This window comes from Lucilia sericata, unplaced genomic scaffold, assembly GCF_015586225.1.
Source record: "Lucilia sericata isolate MDLA Ls3-8-SP2 unplaced genomic scaffold, ASM1558622v1 Contig000359F_arrow, whole genome shotgun sequence".
NCBI lineage: Eukaryota > Metazoa > Arthropoda > Insecta > Diptera > Calliphoridae > Lucilia > Lucilia sericata.
The window spans coordinates 117170-139032 of NW_023994378.1; the positions used below are offsets into that span (position 1 = coordinate 117170).

The window sequence follows — 21863 nt, forward strand, 5'->3', positions numbered from 1 at the left end:
TATAGTCTAGTCTATAGTCTAGTCTATAGTCTAGTCTATAGTCTAGTCTATAGTCTAGTCTATAGTCTAGTCTATAGTCTATAGTCTAGTCTATAGTCTAGTCTATAGTCTAGTCTATAGTCTAGTCTATAGTCTAGTCTATAGTCTAGTCTATAGTCTAGTCTATAGTCCTAGTCGATAGTTCGATAGTCTAGTCGATAGTCTAGTCGATAGTCTAGTCTGTAGTCTATCTATAGCTAGTCTATAGTCTTGTGTATAGTCTAGTCCTATAGTCCTAGTCTATAGTCTAGTCTATAGTCTATTCTAGACTCTATTCTATCAGAAATTCTCTTAGAAATATTCTCTTCCACATCTTAAGTTCTCTTCGATGACAACACTGTTGCAGTCAATTATATTTCCTTTCAAAGATAACAATAGTTTTAAAACTGTTTTTGAAGATCACGTAGTAAACTAAGATTAGTTCCTGCTTGGCGGTTGGTGGTGTCGGTACTAAAAACGGAAAAAATAAGAAAAAGTGTTGAAATAATATAAAAAATAATAAAACAAATATTGAAAATAGTGGTAAATTAAGAAAATTTTGTGAAAAATTAAAGAAAACTGTATATTTAAAAACAAAAAATATAAAAATAATAGCAAATATTGCAAAAATAAACAAAATGTTTAAATAAATAAAGATTTAAAGAAGATTTACCTAAACCGGAAGTGATGTCATCATTTTAAAAAAAAATTACAAAAACATGAATTTTTAACGGGTTTTAGTTAAAAAAAATTTAAAATATTTAAAAACAAATAACAATTTAAAGAAATTATAAGTTTTTATTTTAATAGTTAAGGAAATTTCCTTAAATTTTTGTATAAAACAATATTTTTATGTACAAAATAGTGAAATTTTTACACTTTCTTTCCAAATTTTTAACAAAAATGTGTGATAATGCTGCACTATTTTCTTAAAAAGTTCAAAATGTTATCATCGACTTTTAAATGAGACACATACATTTATTTGATTTCATTCATTTTGAAATTCGGCTTCCCGGTTTAGTTAAGTCTAAGACGTCGTATCTTTGAAGAAGAGGTCATTATATTTCTGTTGATGAAATTAAATAATAATAAAAAAAGTGAAAATAAATAAACAGCTGTTGGTGATAAAGTTAAAACTAAAATTAAAAAAATATATAAATTTATAAGCCGGCCGGCGATCGTTAATCATATTAATGCTGTAATTAGCCTAAATGATAATAAATTTCATAATTGTGGTGGATTTGTAATAAAATATATAAAGTAAATGGTGAATTGTGTGTGTGTGTGTGTTTTGGACTAGGTCAATGTGATAAGAGACCAAGTAATGACGTATTTATTTATGTTTGTTTTGTAAACTAAAGTTTAAAAGTCATTTAAGGAATTCCCTTTATTTTGTAATTTTCTTATCACTTTTAATTTATTCATATTTTTATTAAATACAATTTATATTTTTAGTTATTTTCCCTCTAAGTGCATCATGTTTAATTGATATACCATAAATAGTATACAAGGAATTGTTTAATAAATTTAAATTAACAATTTGCTGTTTTAATTGTAAACAATTATAAAAAAAGTTATTTGTTTTTCAAATAAGTTTTGCCTCTGTCACTATGAAAGGCAGATGGCAGCGTATTGGATATTATCATCATTTAAAAACGTCTGCTAAAATGTCTTATTGGATTGGAATTTTTATAATTGCCATATTTGGAATTGCAAATGCGGAAGGTAAGTTCGTTTTTTTTTATTATTATTATTAATTAATGAGCTTTTAAAAACTTCATAGAAAACTTCTAATTCAGTTCTGGTTCTAGTTGATTTCTATTTAAGTTCTAGTTGAGTTCTAGTTAAGTTCTAGTTCAGTTCTAGTTCAGTTCTAGTTCAGTTCTAGTTCAGTTCTAGTTCAGTTCTAGTTCAGTTCTAGTTCAGTTCTAATTCAGTTCTAGTTCAGTTCTAGTTCAGTTCTAGTTCAGTTCTAGTCAGTTCTAGTTCAGTTCTAGTTCAGTTCTAGTTCAGTTCTAGTTCAGTTCTAGTTCAGTTCTAGTTCAGTTCTAGTTCAGTTCTAGTTCAGTTCTAGTTCAGTTCTAGTTCAGTTCTAGTTCAGTTCTAGTTCAGTTCTAGTTCAGTTCTAGTTCAGTTCTAGTTCAGTTCTAGTTCAGTTCTAGTTCAGTTCAAGTTCAGTTCTAGTTCAGTTCTAGTTCAGTTTTAGTTCAGTACAAGTTCAGTTCTAGTTCAGTTCTAGTTCAGTTCTAGTTCAGTTCTAGTTCAGTTCTAGTTCAGTTCTAGTTCAGTTCTAGTTCAGTTCTAGTTCAGTCCTAGTTCAGTTCTAGTTCAGTTTTAGTTCAGTTCTAGTTCAGTTCTAGTTCAGTTCTAGTTCAGTTCTAGTTCAGTTCTAGTTCAGTTCTAGTTCAGTTCTAGTTCAGTTCTAGTTCAGTTCTAGTTCAGTTCTAGTTCAGTTCTAGTTCAGTTCTAGTTCAGTTCTAGTTCAGTTCTAGTTCAGTTCTAGTTCAGTTCTAGTTCAGTTCTAGTTCAGTTCTAGTTCAGTTCTAGTTCAGTTCTAGTTCAGTTCTAGTTCAGTTCTAGTTCAGTTCTAGTTCAGTTCTAGTTCAGTTCTAGTTCAGTTCTAGTTCAGTTCTAGTTCAGTTCTAGTTCAGTTCTAGTTCAGTTCTAGTTCAGTTCTAGTTCAGTTCTAGTTCAGTTCTAGTTCAGTTCTAGTTCAGTTCTAGTTCAGTCCTAGTTCTCAGTTCAGTTCTAGTTCAGTTCTAGTTCAGTTCTAGTTCAGTTCTAGTTCAGTTCTAGTTCAGTTCTAGTTCAGTTCTAGTTCAGTTCTAGTTCAGTTCTAGTTCAGTTCTAGTTCAGTTCTAGTTCAGTTCTAGTTCAGTTCTAGTTCAGTTCTAGTTCAGTTCTAGTTCAGTTCTAGTTCAGTTCTAGTTCAGTTCTAGTTCAGTTCTAGTTCAGTTCTAGTTCAGTTCTAGTTCAGTTCTAGTTCAGTTCTAGTTCAGTTCTAGTTCAGTTCTAGTTCAGTTCTAGTTCAGTTCTAGTTCAGTTCTAGTTCAGTTCTAGTTCAGTTCTAGTTCAGTTCTAGTTCAGTTCTAGTTCAGTTCTAGTTCAGTTCTAGTTCAGTTCTAGTTCAGTTCTAGTTCAGTTCTAGTTCAGTTCTAGTTCAGTTCTAGTTCAGTTCTAGTTCAGTTCTAGTTCAGTTGTAGTTCAGTTCTAGTTCAGTTCTAGTTCAGTTCTAGTTCAGTTCTAGTTCAGTTCTAGTTCAGTTCTAGTTCAGTTCTAGTTCAGTTCTAGTTCAGTTCTAGTTCAGTTCTAGTTCAGTTCTAGTTCAGTTCTAGTTCAGTTCTAGTTCAGTTCTAGTTCAGTTCTAGTTCAGTTCTAGTTCAGTTCTAGTTCAGTTCTATTTCAGTTCTATTTCAGTTCTAGTTCAGTTCTAGTTCAGTTCTAGTTCAGTTCTAGTTCAGTTCTAGTTCTAGTTCAGTTCTAGTTCAGTTCTAGTTCTAGTTCAGTTCTAGTTCAGTTCTAGTTCAGTTCTAGTTCAGTTCTAGTTCAGTTCTAGTTCAGTTCTAGTTCAGTTCTAGTTCAGTTCTAGTTCAGTTCTATTCAGTTCTAGTTCAGTACTAGTTCAGTACTAGTTCAGTTCTAGTTCAGTTCTAGTTCAGTTCTAGTTCAGTTCTAGTTCAGTTCTAGTTTAGTTCTAGTTCAGTTCTAGTTTAGTTCTAGTTCAGTTCTAGTTCAGTTCTAGTTCAGTTCTAGTTCAGTTCTAGTTCAGTTCTAGTTCAGTTCTAGTTCAGTTCTAGTTCAGTTCTAGTTCAGTTCTAGTTCAGTTCTAGTTCAGTTCTAGTTCAGTTCTAGTTCAGTTCTAGTTCAGTTCTAGTTCAGTTCTAGTTCAGTTCTAGTTCAGTTCTAGTTCAGTTTAGTTCAGTTCTAGTTCAGTTCTAGTTCAGTTCTAGTTCAGTTCTAGTTCATTTAGTTCAGTTCTAGTTCAGTTCTAGTTCAGTTCTAGTTTAGTTATAACTCTGTTCTAGTTTAGTTCTAGTTCATTTAGAAATAACTAGACAATCAAGGCGTTAAAATTTTTAAAATTCTAACAATGAATATGAAAATTGACTTTAAAAAAATATTTAAATATAAACTAATATTAAGAGTTATTGCAAAAGTTTGTTACTAAAGTGTCATAAATAAAAGTGTTTAAATAGTTTTGTGAAATTCTTTCTACATATTCCATTGATATGTTGCCATCTCATATCATGACGTAAATGGCTGCGGAGCAATTCTATTCAATTGCTACAATTTTGACACATGCCGTTAACGTATGTACGTAAATAAATTATGAAAGTATTCAAATGAATTGTAAAAATATATTCCAAAGTATAACTTTAATGAACGAGAAAAAAAATAATATAAATGAATGAATGATTTCAGAACATTTTGTGGTTATAATTAATAAAGTGGGCGTGGCTTAATACGATTATATTATTTTCCCATAATAATTGCAATTATTATTAAATTTTAATGTTTTTCCTAGTTAATTAATTATGTCGCATTGTCTGACGCCTTAAATTTACTCGTTTATATTTCTTGTTGTAATTTTCTAGCAGATTAATAACAATTGTCGCCATTGCTTAATAATTTTTTAATATTATGACGCCCTAATTTTTGTTTAAATCATTTAAGATTTTTATCAAATATAAATCTAATGTTTTAATGCATTGTTTTGTCTTTTTTGCGATTCTATTATAGAATTAAAGAATAACAAATTAATGTCAAGTTCTTTAGTAGAACACAACAAATACAATTTTTCATGAACAATCATTAATCAATCAATTAAATTGCATATAGTTTGACATACATAGATGTAAAGTTTTGTAAATAATATTAAAAAAGAAGAGTTATATTTAAAAAAGAGATTCCCACCAAGAAAAGAAACAATTGTAAAATAGACTATGGTTTAGTCTACTCTATAGTCTAGTCTATAATCTATAGCATAGTTTGTAATTAATTCTATAGTCTAGTCTATAGTCTACTATATAATTTAGTCAATATTTAGTTTATAGTGTAGTATACAGTCTAGTCTATAGAATAGTTTATAGCGTAGTCTATAGTTTAGTCTTGCCTATAGTCTAGATTATACTCTAGTTTATAGTCTAGTCTTTAGTCTAGCCTATAGTCTAGTCTATAGTCTAGTCTATAGCCTAGTCTGTAGTCTAGTCCATAGTCTAGTTTATATTCTAGTCTATAGTATAGTCTATAGTCTAATCTGTAGTGTAGTCTATAGTCTAGTCTATAGTCTAGTCTATAGATTATACTCTAGTTTATAGTCTAGTCCTTTAGTCTAGCCTATAGTCTAGTCTATAGTCTAGTCTATAGCCTAGTCTGTAGTCTAGTCCATAGTCTAGTTTATATTCTAGTCTATAGTATAGTCTATAGTCTAATCTTGTAGTCTTAGCTAGTCCTATAGTCTAGTCTATAGTCTAGTCTATAGTCTAGTCTATAGTCTAGTCTATAGTCTAGTCTATAGTCTAGTCTATAGTCTAGTCTATAGTCTAGTCTATAGTCTAGTCTATAGTCTAGTCTATAGTCTAGTCTATAGTCTAGTCTATAGTCTAGTCTATAGTCTAGTCTATAGTCTAGTCTATAGTCTAGTCTATAGTCTAGTCTATAGTCTAGTCTATAGTCTAGTCTAGTCTAGTCTATAGTCTAGTCTATAGTCTAGTCTATAGTCTAGTCTATAGTCTAGTCTATAGTCTAGTCTATAGTCTAGTCTATATCTAGTCTATAGTCTAGTCTATAGTCTAGTCTATAGTCTAGTCTATAGTCTAGTCTATAGTCTAGTCTATAGTCTAGTCTATAGTCTAGTCTATAGTCTAGTCTATAGTCTAGTCTATAGTCTAGTCTATAGTCTAGTCTATAGTCTAGTCTATAGTCTAGTCTATAGTCTAGTCTATAGTCTAGTCTATAGTCTAGTCTATAGTCTAGTCTATAGTCTAGTCTATAGTCTAGTCTATAGTCTAGTCTATAGTCTAGTCTATAGTCTAGTCTATAGTCTAGTCTATAGTCTAGTCTATAGTCTAGTCTATAGTCTAGTCTATAGTCTAGTCTATAGTCTAGTCTATAGTCTAGTCTATAGTCTAGTCTATAGTCTAGTCTATAGTCTAGTCTATAGTCTAGTCTATAGTCTAGTCTATAGTCGTCTATAGTCTAGTCTATAGTCTAGTCTATAGTCTAGTCTATAGTCTAGTCTATAGTCTAGTCTATAGTCTAGTCTATAGTCTAGTCTATAGTCTAGTCTATAGTCTAGTCTATAGTCTAGTCTATAGTTAGTCTATAGTCTAGTCTATAGTCTAGTCTATAGTCTAGTCTATAGTCTAGTCTATAGTCTAGTCTATAGTCTAGTCTATAGTCTAGTCTATAGTCTAGTCTATAGTCTAGTCTATAGTCTAGTCTATAGTCTAGTCTATAGTCTAGTCATAGTCTAGTCTATAGTCTAGTCTATAGTCTAGTCTATAGTCTAGTCTATAGTCTAGTCTATAGTCTAGTCTATAGTCTAGTCTATAGTCTAGTCTATAGTCTAGTCTATAGTCTAGTCTATAGTCTAGTCTATAGTCTAGTCTATAGTCTAGTCTATAGTCTAGTCTATAGTCTAGTCTATAGTCTAGTCTATAGTCTAGTCTATAGTCTAGTCTATAGTCTAGTCTATAGTCTAGTCTATAGTCTAGTCTATAGTCTAGTCTATAGTCTAGTCTATAGTCTAGTCTATAGTCTAGTCTATAGTCTAGTCTATAGTCTAGTCTATAGTCTAGTCTATAGTCTAGTCTAGTCTAGTCTATAGTCTAGTCTATAGTCTAGTCTATAGTCTAGTCTATAGTCTAGTCTATGTCTAGTCTATAGTCTAGTCTATAGTCTAGTCTATAGTCTAGTCTATAGTCTAGTCTATAGTCTAGTCTATAGTCTAGTCTATAGTCTAGTCTATAGTCTAGTCTATAGTCTAGTCTATAGTCTAGTCTATAGTCTAGTCTATAGTCTAGGCTCTATTTAGTCATAGTCATTCTATAGTCTAGTCCTATAGTCTACGTCTATAGTCTAGTTTCTATAGTCTAGTCTCATAGTCTAGTCTCTAGTCTAGATTATAGATTAGTCTATGTCTAGTCTATAGTCTAGGTCATTAGTCTAGTCTATAGTCTAGTCTATAGTCTAGTCTCTAGTCTAGTCTATAGTCTAGTCTATAGTCTAGTCTATAGTCTAGTCTATAGTCTAGTCTATAGTCTAGTCTATAGTCTAGTCTATAGTCTAGTCTATAGTCTAGTCTATAGTCTAGTCTATAGTCTAGTCTATAGTCTAGTCTATAGTCTAGTCTATAGTCTAGTCTATAGTCTAGTCTATAGTCTAGTCTATGTCTAAGTCTAGTTCTATAGTCTAGTCTATAGTCTAGTCTATAGTCTAGTCTATAGTCTAGTATATAGTCTAGTCTATAGGCTAGTCTATAGTCTAGTCTATTCGTCTAGTCTATAGTCTAGTCTCTAGTCTAGTCTATAGTCTAGTCTATAGTCTAGTCTATAGTCTAGTCTATAGTCTAGTCTATAGTCTAGTCTATAGTCTAGTCTATAGTCTAGTCTATAGTCTAGTCTATAGTCTAGTCTATAGTCTAGTCTATAGTCTAGTCTATAGTCTATAGTCTAGTCTATAGTCTATAGTCTAGTCTATAGTCTAGTCTATAGTCTAGTCTATAGTCTAGTCTATAGTCTAGTCTATAGTCTAGTCTATGGTCTAGTCTATAGTCTAGTCTATAGTCTAGTCTATAGTCTAGTCTATAGTCTAGTCTATAGTCTAGTCTATAGTCTAGTCTATAGTCTAGTCTATAGTCTAGTCTAGTCTATAGTCTAGTCTATAGTATAGTCTATAGTCTAGTCTATAGTCTAGTCTAGTCTAGTCTAGTCTATAGTCTAGTCTATAGTCTAGTCTATAGTCTAGTCTATAGTCTAGTCTATAGTCTAGTCTATAGTCTAGTCTATAGTCTAGTCTATAGTCTAGTCTATAGTCTAGTCTATAGTCTAGTCTATAGTCTAGTCTATAGTCTAGTCTATAGTCTAGTCTATAGTCTAGTCTATAGACTAGTCTATAGTCTAGTCTATAGTACAGTCTATAGTCTAGTCTATAGTCTAGTCTATAGTCTAGTCTATAGTCTAGTCTAGTCTAGTCTATAGTCTAGTCTATAGTCTAGTCTATAGTCTAGTCTATAGACTAGTCCATAGTCTAGTCTATAGTCTAGTCCATTGTCTAGTCTATAGATTTTCGAAGATTACCTATCTCTTTTTATCTTTATATAAACAATTTTCGAAGATGGAAATATTTCGAAGATTTTCTCGTTTGATAGGAAATGTTCAAAAAATTTTCTTTTTGGAGAAAATTTTCTTTTTTAGCTGAAAATTTTCTTCCTGCAGAAAATTTTCCAAAATTGATCTTTTAAGGAAAATGCTCCAATATTTCTATTCAAAGAAAACATTTGTTAAATTTCTTCTTTGTAGCTAATTTTTTTTATTTAAAAAACCCATTTGACCTTAATAGCTTTCACAAGGAATTTTTTTTGCAAAATTTTTTTAATTATTTATTTTAAATTTAAATTACGAAGCAAACAAACTTCATTGTAGCCACATTGTCGCTAGTTAAATGGGGAAATCGGAAACATTAAAATATTATTTTCTATTAATTTTTATTAATGACTTTGTTTTCTGCAATGCAATTTTTCTATTGCTTTTATATTCGAGTATTTATAGCGAAACATGTGTGTTTTGTTTTGTTTGTAACTCGCAGTTTTATTTGCGTTTGTAAAAGCTCAATGGACATCATATGGAACCTAGTTTCGAACAGTTTTCATTATGCCATTTGACTTGATTTTAATAAATTCTCATATAAATACTCATCAATGAATACTTAACACGAGTCATAATATTGCAGTTTGTTGTTGTTATTTTTGTATTTTATTACTTCGATGTTTTGGCAATTAAGAACAAAACGTACTTTGTATCTATTGCATACAAATAAGTGCATACTTTGTATGGCATCATAAGTATTTAAAGACTACTGCACTCGTATGATTATGAATTTATGGGAAATGTTACGAAAATAGCATTCAAAGTTTGAAGAAAAAACAAGTGTTTTGAACTTCCTGAAATTGAAAGATCCAGGCTGATAAACTGACTATTTGTTTGTATTCAATTCTATAGAACGGACTATAGATTGGACTATAGACTAAACTATAGAGTGGACTATAGACTAAAATAGACTAGACTAGACTAGCTATAGACTAGACTATAGACTAGACTATAGACTAACTAGACTAGACTATAGACTAGACTATAGACTAGACTATAGACTAGACTATAGACTAGACATAGACTATAGACTAGACTATAGACTAGACTATAGACTAGACTATAGACTAGACTATCGTACTAGACTATAGACTACTAGAGACTATAGACTAGACTATAGACTAGACTATAGACTAGACTATACTAGACTTAGACTATAGACTATAGACTAGCACTATAGGACTAGACTATAGACTAGACTATAGACAGACTATAGACTAGACAGACTATAGACTAGACTATAGACTAGACTATACCTATACGACTAGACTATAGACTAGACGATAGGACTAAGGACTATAGACTAGACTATAGACTAGACTATAGACTAGACTATAGACTAGACTATAGACTAGACTATAGACTAGACTATAGACTAGACTATAGACTAGACTATAGACTAGACTATAGACTAGACTATAGACTAGACTATAGACTAGACTATAGACTAGACTATAGACTAGACTATAGACTAGACTATAGACTAGACTATAGACTAGACTATAGACTAGACTATAGACTAGACTATAGACTAGACTATAGACTAGACTATAGACTAGACTATAGACTAGACTATAGACTAGACTATAGACTAGACTATAGACTAGACTATAGACTAGACTATAGGACTATAGACTAGACTATAGACTAGACTATAGACTAGACTATAGTGTAGACTATAGACTAGACTATAGAGTAGACTATAGACTAGACTATAGACTAGACTATAGACTAGACTATAGACTAGACTATAGACTAGACTATAGACTAGACTATAGACTAAACTATAGACTAGACTATAGACTAGACTAGACTATAGACTAGACTAAAGACTAGACTATAGACTAGACTAGACTATAGACTAGACTATAGACTAGACTATAGACTAGACTATAGACTAGACTATAGACTAGACTATAGACTAGACTATAGACTAGACTATAGACTAGACTATAGAGTAGACTATAGACTAGACTATAGACTAGACTATAGACTAGACTATAGACTAGACTATAGACTAGACTATAGACTAGACTATAGACTAGACTATAGACTAGACTATAGACTAGACTATAGACTAGACTATAGACTAGACTATAGACTAGACTATAGACTAGACTATAGACTAGACTATAGACTAGACTATAGACTAGACTATAGACTAGACTATAGAGTAGACTATAGAGTAGACTATAGACTAGATTATAGACTAGACTAGACTATAGACTAGACTATAGACTAGACTATAGACTAGACTATAGACTAGACTATAGACTAGACTATAGACTAGACTATAGACTAGACTATAGACTAGACTATAGACTAGACTATAGACTAGACTATAGACTAGACTATAGACTAGACTATAGACTAGGACTATAGACTAGACTATAGATAGACTATAGACTAGACTATAGACTAGACTATAGACTAGACTATAGACTAGACTATAGACTAGACTATAGACTAGACTATAGACTAGACTATAGACTAGACTATAGACTAGACTATAGACTAGACTAGACTAGACTAGACTGACTATAGACTAGACTATAGACTAGACTATAGACTAGACTATAGACTAGACTATAGACTAGACTATAGACTAGACTATAGACTAGACTATAGACTAGACTATAGACTAGACTATAGACTAGACTATAGACTAGACTAGACTATAGACTAGACTAGACTATAGACTAGACTATAGACTAGAATAGACTAGACCATAAACTAGACTATAAACTAGACTATAGACTAGACTATAGACTAGAATATAGACTAGTCTAGACTATAGACTAGACTATAAACTAGACTATAAACTAGACTATAGACTAGACTATAGACTAGACTATAGACTAGACAACAGACAAGACTATAGACTACACTATAGACAAGACTATAGACTAGACTATAGGATGGACTATAGACTAGAGACTAGACTAGACTATAGACTAAAAGTTTGCAAAATAAGATTCAGTTTTTTTTTTACATTATCTTAAAGGTGGTTCTTCTATGTAAACCAAATTTTAGTTTCATATCTGATACATATCGCGGGTCCTGATCTTTAATTAAATTCCCTAATATAATTACATTCTTTACTTATTTAGCTAAACAAAGACCTATTTTTCTTGCAGAACACGTTGATCTTATCAAAGAATTTGGTTTTCCCGATTTACCACCCGGTATAACGGCAGTTCCCGGAATGTGTGGTGTGGAAAGAAATCCTTATCAAATACATAAATCTCCTGCCTACAACATAGATAAAGATGCCATTTTAACGGTACAAACCTCTGAAATATTTCCCGATGGTTTTCCCACCGATTTCTCCATAGTATTGGCTGTACGTAGCAGTCGCACAAGTCCATCCGCTGCACCAATTTTCACTATATACTCGGATGAAAGTGAAGAAGTACTATCGCTCAGTATCGGTCCACAGATACAATTTAGTTATGAACAAATCGATGCAGGGTTCAATCAACATAATGATATTAACTTTGGTATTGGCATTAATGATGATAAATGGCATCGTATTGGTCTGAGTGTTAAGGGTAGTTCGGCTACGTTGAATTTGGATTGCACAAAACAAGTAACGAGAAGATTGGAACGTACTTTGGGCAGTTCAATAGCTACGAATGGCTTGATTTTGACCGGTGTACAAATGAGTAATGATGATGGTTTCTTTATGGGAGATGTACAAATGATGTCTATATGGAATACTCCGGAGGCTGGTTATGAAGTTTGTACGAAATATGTGACGCCCTGTATAGATGAATCATTTTATGGCGAGGATAGCCAGAAAAGTTCAAGAAGTTTCACACATTCTCATACTGGAAGTAGAGGAAATACATCTGGTTCTTCTAGATCAAGTAGTAGTTATTCGAGTGGTTCAAGTTCGGGCTCATTAAGTGCAAATGCTTTACGTTCTAGAATATCTGGTAATGGCAGGAATGCTAACCACGAGTTTGCTGCAGCAGGTGAAGTTTCAAACGATGGTTCTTTATCAACCGCTGGACAAAATCCCTCTTTGGATTTAGGCATTATAGGTGATCGTTCAAAAGATAATGAATTTTCCTTCGGTGCTGCGGGTGCTTCAAAAGGAGCAGCTGTAAGGCCCAGAACCGATTTTGGTTTATCAGGAGGTGCTTCAAATGGTTTTGGAACCACTTACCATTCTAATGACACCAAAAAAGAAGCTGACATTTCAGATATAGATTACGCCATTGAGGGAGACTATGAAGGTTTAGCAAATTCTAGTGAAATTCCTTTAACAAGTCAGGAGGGCACACAAACTTTGGATCCAACTACCACCGGATCGGATGAGTTGGGAGGCGAGCAGTTACCTAATAACGATAAAACTACAAAAACGAGAAAAACTAAAAAAGATCGAAAAAAATCTAAAAAGTCATCGAGAGAAGAGATATCTGCCGAAATAGATTTTACTAATCCCATCGATTTGGAAAATGAAGAAAACAATAGAACAACAACTATTAATGGTACCACTTACGATAGACCCATTGATTCCAGTGGTACACCTTGCTATCCAGGTCCTAGAGGTTATACCGGATTGCCAGGTCCACCAGGAGATCGTGGCCCTAAAGGAGAACCTGGTCGTGATGGATTACCAGGGGCGGATGGCATTCAAGGTCCCGCTGGCCATGTTTTTGTAGTGCCAGTAAGTTTTTTTCATTTACAATTTTTCGTTACAATAAAAAATTAAACAAAATTTTAATTTTCAGACAGTTCCTGGCGGTAGTGGTGGTAATGAGAAGGGTCCCGATTCCCAAGTTGAGGCTTTAAGACAAATGATATCCCAACATATGGTGGGTTTATTAACTTGGAAGGTGTAATGTTTGTAGACTAATTAATATTCTTATTATAGATGGCTTTACGTGGTCCTGAAGGCCCAACAGGTCTTACAGGACCGCCAGGTCCACCCGGTCTCACTGGTCCTCAAGGTCCCAAAGGAGAACCCGGAGATGCTGGTGAGCCAGTAAGTTATACGCTATAGATTTCCATCAAATATTTATTTAACATTTAGAATATTTATCTGCTGCAGGGATTACGAGGTCTTCGTGGTCCCACCGGTCCACAAGGACGTGAAGGCAGACGGGGCCGTTCTGGAAGAGATGGTGAACGTGGTGCTCAGGGTCCTCAAGGACCTAAGGGAGAAATGGGACCTATTGGTCCAATGGGCATACCTGGTGAAAAGGGACATCGTGGTAGTCCTGGCCAAAGAGGTGAAAAAGGTCAGCAAGGTGTAGAAGGTCATCCGGGAGAAGATGGTCCACCAGGTCTTCCCGGTTTACCAGGTGAATTGGTAAGTGTTATCATGATAACAGTAATCTGGAATTTTATTAACAATGTTTTATTTTAGGGACCTCGTGGCTTTCCTGGACCACGTGGTTTCCCTGGTCCTATCGGTAATCCCGGGCCTCAAGGTAATGAAGGTCAGCCAGGTTCTAAAGGCAACACTGGTCCAACTGGACAACCTGGTGCACCCGGACAACAAGGTTCACAAGGTCCCGTAGGTTCGCCTGGTCCACAAGGTAAACCTGGGCCTCCTGGAATTCCAGGTCCAAGTGGTAAACCTGGTTTACCTGGTTTGCCAGGTGCTGATGGCTCTCCTGGTGTGGCTGGTAATCCCGGTCAAACAGGACCTAAAGGTGATCAAGGCGTACAAGGAGTCCAGGGTCCTGTAGGTTTTCCAGGTCCCCGTGGTTCTAAGGGTGATGATGGTTTACGAGGACCTCCAGGAGATAAAGGTGATGCTGGTGAACGCGGTATAGATGGTGAAAAAGGTGATATGGGTGTTCCAGGAGAGCGTGGTATTCCTGGGGCTGCCGGAGCTCCTGGTCCTGAAGGTCCTGAGGGACCTAAAGGTTTTGAGGGACCCAGAGGCGAAACTGGCCCACAAGGTTTGCCCGGAGAGAAGGGTAAACAGGGACCACAAGGTTTTCAAGGCTATCCAGGACCTTCAGGTGATAAGGGAGATAAAGGTGCCACCGGTGCTACTGGACCAGCTGGTATTAAAGGCGAAAGAGGTCCACAAGGACCATCTGGTGAGAGAGGTGAAACAGGACCCCGAGGTTTTCGAGGCTCAAGGGGTAGACGGGGTAATGATGGCAGCCCCGGTCCTAAAGGTGATAGTGGTCAACCGGGACCTCCAGGAATACAAGGTGAAAGAGGTCCACAAGGTGCTGAAGGACCCAGAGGTTTTATAGGAATGCCAGGTGTACCAGGATCGGATGGTAAAACTGGACCTCATGGTCCACCCGGTGAAAGAGGTCAACCAGTAAGTTTACAGGAATGGAAATATAATTTGTTTTATTAAATTATAAATTTGTTTTATAGGGAGAACCAGGAAAACCAGGTCCTATTGGAGAACCAGGTGTTATAGGTCCAAGAGGTGCTCCCGGAGAAATGGGTCCAATTGGTGAACCCGGCATACCGGGATTACCAGGACAGCCGGGAGAAGCTGGTATACCAGGAGAGTCGGGTAAAGAAGGTCCACCCGGACCAGTAGGTCCAATGGGTAATCAAGGACCCCAAGGTCCTACCGGTCTGCCAGGTTTTCCAGGAGAAAGGGGACATCAAGGACAACCTGGTCTTCCGGGCTTAAAAGGCGAACAAGGTATGACAGGTGCTCCGGGCTTACCGGGTGATAAAGGACAAGCAGGTGTACCCGGTCAATTAGGTCCTCCAGGACCACAAGGAAATCAGGGTAATCCAGGTAATCCTGGAGCTCCAGGAGCTAAAGGTGAAGTGGGTGAAAGAGGTCCCATAGGTCCAGCTGGAAGAGATGGCATAGCTGGCCTGAGAGGTTTACCAGGGCCACCGGGACCTATGGGTACACCAGGTGAGGATGGCGACAAAGGTGAGGCTGGCATACCAGGAGAAAAGGGTTTGAAGGGAAATCAAGGTGAACAAGTAAGTTTTGTCTGTATTTTATTCTTCAAAAAATTAACGTTTATGTGTTTTTAAAAAGGGCCCTGCTGGTCCCGCTGGACCTCAAGGTCCTCGAGGTGAATCTGGTCCACCCGGTTCTCCAGGTGAAAAAGGACCACCAGGCGAACAAGGTCATCGCGGTATTAAAGGTGAAGATGGTAAGATGGGCTTACCGGGTCCTATGGGAAAGACTGGTTTACAAGGTTTACCAGGACCTGCAGGTGTTAAAGGTGAAAGAGGAGATGATGGCTTAATGGGTCCTGTGGGACCTCCAGGTCCACCAGGTGACCAAGGTCGAAGAGGACCAAAAGGTATCAAAATTTGCACATTTTATAAGGAAATAAAACAAATATTAATTTTGAATTAAAATTACAGGAGCAATTGGCCACCAAGGAAAACCAGGACCTCGTGGTCTACCCGGTCCAACCGGTGTCGATGGTCCCCAAGGTCCTCCTGGTCCTGTAGGGCCCACAGGACGTGCCGGAGAGAAAGGTATGACTGGACCTAAAGGAGAGGAAGGAAAATCGGGACCTATAGGTCCTCCAGGAAGACCCGGTGTTGCTGGACCAGAGGGTCCTAAGGGAGATATGGGTCCAAGAGGTTTCCCAGGAGCGAGAGGAGAGCCAGGTTTGGTGGGTCTAAAAGGTGATGTTGGCCCCGACGGTGAGGATGGTAAACCAGGCGACATGGGTCCACCAGGTGAACAAGGCCCTGAGGGAAGAATAGGAGAAACCGGACCACCAGGTAAACAAGGTCCCGAAGGTCCATCTGGCATGCAAGGCCCTACGGGTCCTCAAGGAGAAAAGGGCGACAAAGGAGATTTAGGTCCTGAAGGTCCGCTAGGCATGACTGGTCCCCAGGGACCTCCAGGCGTACAAGGTCCACGTGGAGCAAGAGGACCACAAGGCTTAGTGGGAGACATTGGTTTGCCAGGTCTTGCTGGACCTGAAGGTAAAGAAGGCAAAGTCGGTTTACCAGGACCAGCAGGTCCTAAAGGTGATCGTGGTAGAAGAGGCCAGAAGGGTCATCGTGGTGAACTGGGTATGGTTGGTATTAAAGGAGAACAAGGTGAAAAGGGTGATAGAGGCTTTAGAGGACCCCATGGTGTAGAAGGACCTAAAGGAGATCCGGGACCAATGGGTCCTATAGGACCTAAAGGTAATGATGGACCGCCAGGTTTGCCAGGCATGCATGGTCCAACTGGACCCAAAGGAGTTGAGGGTAGAGCTGGCAATAAAGGTGAAGTGGGACCCCCAGGTCCACCTGGTGCACCAGGAGCACCAGCAGAAGCACCCATGATACCGCCAGAACTGTTATTCCAAATGCAACAATATTCTACTACCAAAGCCGAAACAAGACGACGCAGAGATGTTGACATGTCCGCAGCATTTGAGGACGATGATAATGATGATTTTAACGAACTAATGGGCGTATTCTCCAGTCCCGTAGCAAGAGCTAATGAAGATAAAAAGAAAACAAAACGCAAGAAAAAGAAGAAAAATGATTCCTCTGAGGCCACTGACAAAATAGTCGATATGTATAATGCCATCTATGGCATGCGCCAAGAAATGGATAAAATTCGCAAACCCACAGGCACTCAAGATAATCCGGGACTAACATGTCGAGATTTACACTATGCTCATACACAATTCGAAGACGATTGGTATTGGATTGATCCTAATGGCGGAATGCCCGACGATGCTATTAAGGTTTATTGTAAAATGTCTAGTAATGGAGAAACCTGTATATATCCCGATGTTCATACCTCAGAAAGGCCACTGGTGCCTATGCGCTATTCGAATGAAAAACAATGGTTCTCTCAAATGCAGGGTGGAGCTAAAATTAGTTATGACGGTGTTGGTGTTGTGCAATTGACTTTCCTGAAACTTTTATCCGAAGAGGCCTATCAAAACTTTACATACTATTGCCGCAATTCGGTAGCCTGGCATGATCGTGCACAAAACAATTACGAAAAGGCGCTTAAATTTATGGGCGATAATGAAGTGGAAATAACGGTAAAGGAGGGAGGTCTCAAACCGGAAGTGGTTAAAGATGAATGTGCGGTAAGTTGTAGAAAATTTTAAACAGAAAATTCCTATAATTTTTAATAACCCTGATATTTTTAACCTTCTAGAACTATTATTCGACCGGTTCTACCGTTTTATTATTCACCACAAAACGTTTAAACTATCTGCCTCTAAACGACTTTTTGCCCTCGGACTATGGCAAAGAAAATCAAGCTTTTGGCTTTAAAGTTGGTCCCGTTTGCTTTAAATAGTTGTTCCATTTTAGTTTAATTAATAATGTTCATTTAATTTTGAAATTTTGAATCTCTGTGTACCAAATCATTTTTGTTAGCCTAAGAATACTTAGTTTAGGTGTAAGAAAACAGTTAAGTTTGAATTATTGACTGCCATTTTGTTTGCTTAAAATAAGCTTTTTTTGTGTAATTAAAATTTACAAGCATTTAGTAGTTTATAAGATTTTTTTTAATTTAAGCTGAGAGAGTCTGTATAGTTAAGTTAATGGAAAAGAGTTTGTAAATTTTAAATAAAATTTAGAAAAAAATTGTAAAAGAACTACATAAATTTATTTTATAGGGCTCTTACCTTTGGAATGTTGGGAATATATTGGCAGAGTTACATCAAGACCTAGAATAATCGGCATGCAAAACAAAATTTCGAACTTCAAACCAGACGATCTAGCATGATCTAGAACGAAAGTAATATTCGTATAGTGAAAAAGAGGACTGACTATATTCAAGACTATAGACTGGACTAAAGTCACGACAATATAATAGACAAACTCTAGCTAACTCGTTTGATTATGTCAGACAAGACTAGGATATACACCAAACTATATATTATTCTATAATCTAGTATAGATTTGAATAGACTAGACTGGAATATAGACTAAACTACATATATACTAAAATTTAAACTAGACTATAGACTAGAAAATACTATAAATTAGACTATAGACTGGAATATAGATTAGACTATATATAATGGACTAGACTATAGAAAACAATATAGAATAGGCTATAGGTTAAAGTATAGACTAGAATATAGGCTATACTATAGACTAGATAATACTATAGACAAGATTATAAACTAAGACAATAGTCTTGACTATATACTAGACAATAGACTACAATATAGACTAGTATACAGAATAGATTATAGACTTTAGTATAAACTAAACTATAGAGAAGACTATAGACTACACTATAATTAAACTATATTTTAACTATTGACTAGACTCTAGACTAATCTTTAAACTAGACTATATACTAAACTATAGACTAACTTATAACCAAAAGTATTGACTAGAATATAGACTGAAGAAGAAATTAGACTATAGACTACACCATAGAGTAAACTATAGACACTACTATATACTACTATACCATAGATTAGACTAGAATATAGACTATACTATAGAATAGACCATAGACTAGACTATAGACTAGACTATAGACTAGACTATAGACTAGACACTAGACTGGACTATAGACTAGACTATAGACTAGACTATAGACTAGACTATAGACTAGACTATAGACTAGACTATAGACTAGACTATAGACTAGACTATAGACTAGACTATAGACTAGACAAGACTATAGACTAGACTATAGACTAGACTATAGACTAGACTATAGACTAGACTATAGACTAGACTATAGACTAGACTATAGACTAGACTATAGACTAGACTATAGACTAGACTATAGACTAGACTATAGACTAGACTATAGACTAGACTATAGACTAGACTATAGACTAGACTATAGACTAGACTATAGACTAGACTATAGACTAGACTATAGACTAGACTATAGACTAGACTATAGACTAGACTATAGACTAGACTATAGACTAGACTATAGACTAGACTAGACTAGACTATAGACTAGACTATAGACTAGACTATAGACTAGACTATAGACTAGACTATAGACTAGACTATAGACTAGACTATAGACTAGACTATAGACTAGACTATAGACTAGACTATAGACTAGACACTAGACTGCTATAGACTAGACTATAGACTAGACATAGACTAGACTATAGACTAGACACTAGACTGGACTATAGACTAGACTATAGACTAGACTATAGACTGGACTATAGACTAGACTATAGACTAGACTATAGACTAGACTATAGACTAGACTATAGACTAGACTATAGACTAGACTATAGACTAGACTATAGACTAGACTATAGACTAGACTATAGACTAGACTATAGACTAGACTATAGACTAGACTATAGACTAGACTATAGACTAGACTATAGACTAGACTATAGACTAGACTATAGACTAGACTATAGACTAGACTATAGACTAGACTATAGACTAGACTATAGACTAGACTATAGACTAGACTATAGACTAGACTATAGACTAGACTATAGACTAGACTATAGTCTAGACTATAGACTAGACTATAGACTAGACTATAGACTAGACTATAGACTAGACTATAGACTAGACTATAGACTAGACACTAGACTGGACTATAGACTAGACTATAGACTAGACTATAGACTAGACACTAGACTGGACTATAGACTAGACTATAGACTAGACTATAGACTGGACTATAGACTAGACTATAGACTAGACTATAGACTAGACTATAGACTATAGACTAGACTAGACGACTATAGACTAGACTATAGACTAGACTATAGACTAGACTATAGACTAGACTATAGACTAGACTATAGACTAGACTATAGACTAGACTATAGACTAGACTATAGACTAGACTATAGACTAGACTATAGACTAGACTATAGACTAGACTATAGACTAGACTATAGACTAGACTATAGACTAGACTATAGACTAGACTATAGACTAGACTATAGACTAGACTATAGACTAGACTATAGACTAGACTATAGACTAGACTATAGACTAGACTATAGACTAGACTATAGACTAGACTATAAACTAGAATATAGACTAAGACTATAGACTAGACTATAGACTAGACTATAGACTAGACTATAGACTAGACTATAGACTAGACTATAGACTAGACTATAGACTAGACTATAGACTAGACTATAGACTAGACTATAGACTAGACTATAGACTAGACTATAAACTAGAATATAGACTAGACTATAGACTAGACTATAGACTAGACTATAGACTAGACTATAGACTAGACTATAGACTAGACTATAGACTAGACTATAGACTAGACTATAGACTAGACTATAGACTAGACTATAGACTAGACTATAGACTAGACTATAGACTAGACTATAGACTAGACTATAGACTAGACTATAGACTAGACTATAGACTAGACTATAGACTAGACTATAGACTAGACTATAGACTAGACTATAGACTAGACTATAGACTAGACTGTAGACTAGACTATAGACTTGACTATAGAGTTCAAGACTTTAGTTCAGACTATAATCTAGACTTTGGATTATGCTATAGACTGGACTCTATTCAATATTATATTAAAGAGAACTATAGACTATATTCATGTATTGTAGCCGCGACTAAAAACTTGTTTATTATAAAACAAATAAGAAATTATAGTTGGGCGAGGCCGACCATATAATACACTAAACCTGTTACAAAAAAATGTGATTTAGTTTTCATAATAAAGCATTCAAGTTGAATTGTACCTTGCCTCAGATATACTTAAGCCATTTATTGTTGAATAAAATTGTGTACATTTAAGTCAAATTTTGAAGGGGGCTTTGTATAGGTGCTATGGTCAAATGAGACCCTATAATTATAGGGACCAGACAATAGACTATTCTATAGGCAAGACTATAAACTAAACTAAAGACAAGATTATAGACCAGACTATAGACTAGAATATAGACTAGCATATAGACTAGAATATAGACTAGAATATAGACTAGAATATAGACTAGACTATAGACTAGTTTGCAGCTTTTTGTTGAGATACGAATATATTAAACATAATTATGAATTTAAAATCCCTATTCGTCGGGTTGGGGGCTAGGTGAAATAATAGACCGATGTTAACCATTTTCAATAGGCTTAATCTCCGGTACTATAGAAGATCATGTGCCAAATTTCATTGAATTATCATCAAAATTGCGACATGTAGTTTGATTACAAGGTTTATAAGCCCTATTCCGCAGTTCAGTTGTATGGGGGCTAGGTGAAATAATGGACCGATCTTAACCATTTTCAATAGGCTTCGTCCCTGGGACAATAGAAGATCATGTGCCAAATTTCATTGAATTATCTTCAATATTGCGACCTGTAGTTTGATTACAAGGTTTACATGGACGGACAGACGGACGGACATAGCTAAATCGACTCAGAAAATGATTCTAAGCCGATTGGTATACTTTAAGGTGGATATAGGACCAATATTATTGTGCGTTACAAACATCAGCACAAACCCAATATACCCTCTCCACCAAAGTGGTGTAGGGTATAAAAAACTGAAATGTTTATATGACCTGTGAATGATTATTTAATAAAACCGCTGCCATGTCTGTT

General features: G+C 35.5%; 1 protein-coding gene across 8 annotated transcripts; it reads left to right on the forward strand.

Moving 5' to 3' along the window:
• The first annotated feature begins 464 nt into the window (after window positions 1–464).
• On the forward strand, window positions 465–17914 carry LOC119604067 (collagen alpha-1(XI) chain-like). Of its 8 annotated transcripts, none has more exons than XM_037956486.1 (12): window positions 465–561; window positions 1040–1339; window positions 1474–1743; window positions 11525–13062; window positions 13127–13210; window positions 13270–13380; window positions 13447–13707; window positions 13765–14682; window positions 14742–15317; window positions 15376–15646; window positions 15711–17398; window positions 17470–17914. In XM_037956486.1, exons 3-12 carry the CDS (start codon window positions 1629–1631, stop codon window positions 17611–17613), a joined length of 5706 nt encoding a protein of 1901 aa, XP_037812414.1. In that variant the 5' UTR covers window positions 465–561; window positions 1040–1339; window positions 1474–1628; the 3' UTR covers window positions 17614–17914. The 8 variants fall into 8 exon arrangements, with proteins under 8 accessions (XP_037812414.1, XP_037812412.1, XP_037812419.1 ...); XM_037956484.1 differs by having other exon boundaries at window positions 1068–1339; XM_037956491.1 differs by having other exon boundaries at window positions 1071–1216.
• Window positions 17915–21863: the final 3949 nt, after the last annotated feature.